Source organism: Diadema setosum, chromosome 15 (assembly GCF_964275005.1).
Source record: "Diadema setosum chromosome 15, eeDiaSeto1, whole genome shotgun sequence".
In the NCBI taxonomy this organism is placed as follows: Eukaryota; Metazoa; Echinodermata; class Echinoidea; order Diadematoida; family Diadematidae; genus Diadema; species Diadema setosum.
In genome coordinates this window covers 11,344,422-11,350,421 of record NC_092699.1, presented here as the reverse complement: position 1 = coordinate 11,350,421, position 6,000 = coordinate 11,344,422, and the positions used below count along the sequence as shown (strand labels likewise).

At 42.5% G+C, this 6,000-nt stretch overlaps 1 protein-coding gene across 1 annotated transcript in view; it reads right to left on the bottom strand.

The window, feature by feature from the left end:
• Nucleotides 1–6,000, bottom strand: part of LOC140238519 (segment polarity protein dishevelled homolog DVL-3-like) — a 52,876-nt gene that overhangs the window by 25,910 nt on the left and 20,966 nt on the right. Inside the window, exon 4 of the mRNA XM_072318423.1 lies at nucleotides 2,945–3,015. Coding sequence (XP_072174524.1) covers nucleotides 2,945–3,015 — 71 coding nt within the window. The remainder of the gene's footprint in view (nucleotides 1–2,944; nucleotides 3,016–6,000) is intronic.

Genomic DNA, 6,000 nt, shown 5'->3' with positions numbered 1-6,000 from the left:
CTTATTTTGCTTCTAAACTGTATTTTTCCAGAGGAAGAGATGATACAGAAAGATGTGAATTCTCACAATCTTTTGCTTTCTTTTCATATTTACGTATAATCTCAAAAATGTCTTTTCTTTTTCTTTCATTCCTTTTTGCTCCACTGCATACAGGAGTTCCATGACATTTATCCCTCAAACACCTTTGCCAAAATGGAAGCATGTCATTGGTCGCTAGCCAACGGGGGGGGGGGGGGGGGGGGGGGGGGGACAAACTGAGCAAAGGTGTGACAACTACACCTCGTTGGGGTGTGTAATTGGTGAATGGTTGTGCATACATGTCGGACTTTCATTTTGACCGAGTGGGGATGGCTCAGCTCCGGTGAGCCGTTGTCCCCGGTTACGAAGAAAGGCGGGCAAAGTCTATCAACGTGATGAGGGACACCTGGGCCAATGCGTGCAACACACTTTACACCTGAGCTATCTTTCTTCATTGTAACCCACGGGATGTCAACAAAATTCAACTAGGCACATAATGGTCAATTTCCTATGTAGGGTATGCCATGTATACAAGGGAGAGCAGTAGGTAACATTAGATACAATATATGTACCGCTAGCACACGCCATCTCCTCTGTCCTGTACAAGATTTATACCCTTGAATGAGAGGAATCCTAATGAATTATTAGCCTAGATGTATACAGTCATTGGAAAACTCTCAAACACATGAGAGCTAATTACACCATCAAGCAGATTTTAATTGGAACCGTTTGCAAATAGTCTTTGAATATCAAATCATTCACATAAATGAGCTTAATGCCGCACTACATCGCACACAAAATCCTCCCTCCCCCCTTCCCACTTCTCTTCACCCTGTTGGGAACAGCAGTTTAATCACTTAATCACTTTTCCACTGGCATCACACAAATTTCCCAATAATGACTAAATCAAGAGCAGCGCATATTATTACAAGTCAAACTATATTAGACGTGTAAGTGTGTGTAGACACACACATTTACAGTCAATACACACACACACACACACACACACACACACACACACACACAATATACACAGTGTACACTCACACACCAACACACAGGTGATGAGTCACTGGAGGAGAGACTGAGAGAGATCTTCCCGGCACACTGCCTCTTATCCCATCAACCGACTCTATGCTACACACAACCATTCGAATCCTAATACCCATCTGCAGGGCTGTTCAAACGCATTACCAATCACTCAGATCATTTGCAGTATACAATGTATACACACATGCATAGGGATGGGGGGGGGGGGGGGGTTGAGTGGAAAGGCTCATCAAATGCCTTTAGAACAATACCGCAAAGAACAAGATATAGAACTGTGCTGAATCAAATTTCTTAAGCCTTCGACATACATTTGCATTCCCATAAAAGCAGAAGAAGAAGAAAATAAAAATGATCATAACAAGCATACATCTTGTTTACCAGTGGTACTCTAGTTCAACCCACTCCCCTCCTACCTCCCCCCCCCCCCCCACCCAATCAAATCACCTCCTGAAACCTTTCGATAGATACTGCACCCACACTCTCTGAGCAGAGCAAATAACAGCAAATGACTGAGTCAGTGTTGAAAATAGAAATGAGACATCTTCGGCGGAGAGTGACTTTCTTCATGCATTCTCCATAATCTCTCCCTTTCTCCTTCTCCCTGTTTTTTTTTTTCTCTCTCCCTCTCAGCTCTGCCTTTCTTCTCCTGCTTCATTCCCGATGAAACGTCCATCTACTCCTATCAGGGATTTGTAAAATAAGAGCTGCGGAGAAAACCTGGATAGGCCAAATGGAGAAGTAATTCTGCGAAATAAGACCGTCTCCAGCCCTGAGTAAGTCGCACGGACACTCGTCTGCTTTTACTCGCGCGTTAAAAAAAGCTCCCTCCTTCTCCCCTTGCAAACCGGGGGGGGGGCACAGACATCTCCGACACAGGACCGCTTAAATTTGTATCTCAACTAAGTGGACAGCCAGCCACTGTCACGCTGCCTTCATTCCACTTAAACTAGTTAAAGAATATCCATTTATTCATGAAATGTAACTCATGCAGTCAATTTGGTAGTACAGGATGATGAGTATCGTTGTGTCTCCACCAATACGTTCTGATTTGTTTTGAAGGATGCACAACATCTGTCACTCTCCTACGCAGACATTAGGAGAGGACATTTTGTTTAATACAGGAAGCATGCAAATAATTAACAGCACCGTTTCCTCTATCCGGGAGAAGCGCACCGCTCGGGAGGTGAACGGAGTTCAAGTCAAAATGAAATTTTGGTATCGTATCAAAGACATGTCCAAGTCCGTGAAGGGTTTGCGTTCATAAATATGGGGTATGGAAAGCACTGAATCACCTTCATAAGCCTGCCTTTGTATTACACTGAGTATTGATACGCAAGTGACATACATCTCTAAATCTGGTTTATAACCCCACTAGAAACACTGTCTAGACAACACATCATGCGCATAACGTGTTATACCTATGCTCAGAGTGTATTCATGCATTTGGGTAGTTTATGCAAATACCCCATTGGTGGGGTGAACCACTGTTATCGTGTATGAAGACACTGCTAGGCACATTACCAGGAGAACCACAAAGGAAGGGTTACCCCTGGCAACCACACTTCCCGTCTGCCAAACACATCGCATGTGACCGCAGGAGCAGACCTGTCACTCGGCATCATCATTAACACACACTCCACCAGAACTGGACTGCACACCGCATCATCATCGGCTGGGTCATACCGTACCTGGGGCGGTGTTGACGACCAGACCATGTTAACATACAGCATGAGCTGCACACACGATATGTAGTACATGGATGCTGTATTAAGCCAACAACATGCACTGTTTGCTGAGGGGATGGACGGACATCAAACACTTTGCACGGCGACGAGAGACTCAGTGTATTATGGCGGGAAATAATGACGCAACTCACCTCTTCTTGAACTTATTACAGACTCTGTATCAGTGCCTTCAAATTTGTCCTGGCCACCTTCTCTGCTTGAACTGAAACATCAAAAGAAAATGAGAGAATTATGAGAATTGCTGACTAAATCTGTCTCATTTCCCATACGGAAGATAATTTCATACCCTCATGTAAACTGAAAGCCTGGTTTAGGATGAATATCATGCCATGTTCATGATTAACTCTGTCAGAAGTAGGTTACTGTACCCGTGCATGTTTTTTTTTTTTTTTTTTGTGGGAGAAAAAAAAAACATGAGGCGAAAAAGGGCAAAATTTTATGACTTCATATCAGGGATCAACATTAGCGATGGCCTTGGGCCACTAAAACTTAGTAGGCCCGTTCACAAACAACGAAAATCGAAATTTCAATCGCGATCCAAATTTCGATTTTTTTTTCGACCGTTCATACACAGGGAAAAATCGCACTTCGCAGCAAGGAAAGAACGATCAGTGGCCAAACTGCGCATGCGCGAATCTTGCATGACCGAAGACTGACCCCGCCGCAGTCCCAATAGAGTTTCGCACGCGCTACGAACGATGGGATTAAAAATACCGATTTCCGAATCTCGATCGCGCTCACACACACGACGCTTGGCAAAATAATCGCGATTATTCTGAAAAATCGCACTAATAGTGCGAGTTGGATCGCGATAAGGATCGCGGTAATTAGTGAAATTTTTCTGTCCACACTGGAAAAAATTTCGAAATTTTGATCGCGATAAGAAAATCGATTTTTAAATCGCACTTTTTCCCTTGTGTGTGAACGGGCCTACTGTCAGGCCACCAAATTTTCAAAAAGGATCTTTTGGTGGATGTAGGAGAAATGAAGTTTCCCCCAACATCCAATACATCACAATCAGCAAGTATTCACAAGAATAAGAATTTGAGGTTGAATAAGGCCACTTCTCTCCTGAAAATATATTGGGATATTCCTGCAGGGAACAGTAAGCAAGTTTATGCATTTGGGTCAACACGGAGGCCACTTTACAGGAAAATGTAGGGACGGCATATATTTGAAATGCATACAAGGATCTGATTGATACAAATTGATGTGAATATCTTCTGCCGGGGGGAGGGGTAGAGTCGTTAGCATTATATTTAAATGCAAATGTGTGTGTGTGTGTGTGTGTGTGTGTGTGTGTGTGTGTGTGTGTTTGTGTGCACTTGTGTGTGTGTATTTAAGAGCCTTCTCTTTCATATCCAGGCAAAGGACAGAATCTTGTACAATATATATTTAGATGCATCAAGCAAAGTTAATATAAGAAAACTGGCATCCTTAGAGATGCGGCTGAACCACCCTATTCCATACATCATGTTTGTATGCAGGGTATGCTTGTTGGACTGAGCGGATGAAATCCCCTACTTTGATTACTCCTGATCGCGAAAAGGTCACCGATGATTTCTGTACAACATCCAACTTGGATGGAGGCAAGATTGCATCACCGTTATGCATGCAAACGAACCAAGAGGACAGAGTGCACTGCAGCGAAGTAGGGTCATAATTAATACACGTGTACACGGTTTGTCTTTTCTCTCCGTCATGTACAGCGCTGCATGAAGTACAGCGAACTTGATACTTACGCCAAGAGCAGACCGCCATTTCAGCTGCAAATTAGCAAATCAAATTATAATATATAGGGTAAGTGCCATTGCTGTCCCTTCCCTGCAGCTAAAGCAGGAACTCTGTTGCAAACTGACGATGTAATGAACAGGTATGTCGTCGCAAATGTAATTAATGACGCAACTGACACGGGGGAATGCATGTACTTCGCACGAAATGCCAGTTCCAATCTGTGAATGTTCTGATACTTTGGGATGGTTTCCGCCTTCATCAAGGCCTGATCAAGATTCCCTTCATGCTGCTAATAAAAGCCACATGGATGTGTATCAGTGTTTACGTCAAAGTCTATTTCGCATGCAAGTCCTAGGTGACACCACATACATGCATTAGAACTTCAATATTGAGTTCTAACAGTTTCAAAAGAAGCAGCAGCAATGCCGCTTTCCGCCTTCTAACAAAGATGACCTTCGCTTTATCAAACTCCACAAAAATGGGGAAATTGAGTCTACGTAGGAACCTGCAGATTGTGTCTGCAATGGTTTCTGCTTCTTTTATGTTTAGGAGAAAAGAAAAGCTGTAATTTAACAGGTGGTCCACCACAGTAAAAAAAAACAAAAAAACAAAGAAAGAAAAAACACCAACAACAAAAAGTGAAGACAACAAAAGAGTGAAAAGCTACCAAGTAACATTTCTTTCATTCAAAATGCTAATGATGAGGGAGGGGAGCATAACTCATTCATTCCTTCAGGGGGTGCTAGAGAAGGAGAGGCAACTAAAGCTCTCCTTTGAAGTCATGCGCGGCACCGCCGAGAAGTTATGCGTTCAACTACAGGTGTTACCCATGTGCTTTGACAAAAGAGAGCATCAATAATCGGGACTAGCCCTCTCACATCTGATCCTACTGCAATTCGCTCTCTCTTTCAATGTGATGGCAACAATGAATTTGTATACCTTGAATTGGAGCAGCGAATCAAAATGCAGTGTAAAACTCACAATTTTAACAGCAAATAGTTTAAAAACACGCTGGAACACGCTTTAACGGAGTACTTTATTTGAAAGATCAAAATATCCCTGTATTAAAAGATAGAAAATTAACATGCGGAAATGTGCGCATTTTAGAAAAAATTAGGTTTTTAAGAGGGCCTAATTTTAATTTCCTTTCGATTTGCGAATTACAAAGAAACTAGAAATACATGTTAATAATAGTGAATTCTTTCCTAAACTATTCTAAATCGATTCGAGTATTTCATATAAAATTTTGCGGTGAAATAAAGCTTGTGATTCAACGAAAGGTGAAATGCGTTCTTCGTCTCCGAACTTCGTCTTGCAACTAGAGCAGTGCCGAGCATGACTTCAAAGCGTAATGGAATGCTAGACATCCCATTATAACACCTTGAACCCCAACATGTATTTGCATGAATTACGAAGAGTTGCCACTCCATCTCTGTAACACCTCCCTGATTCA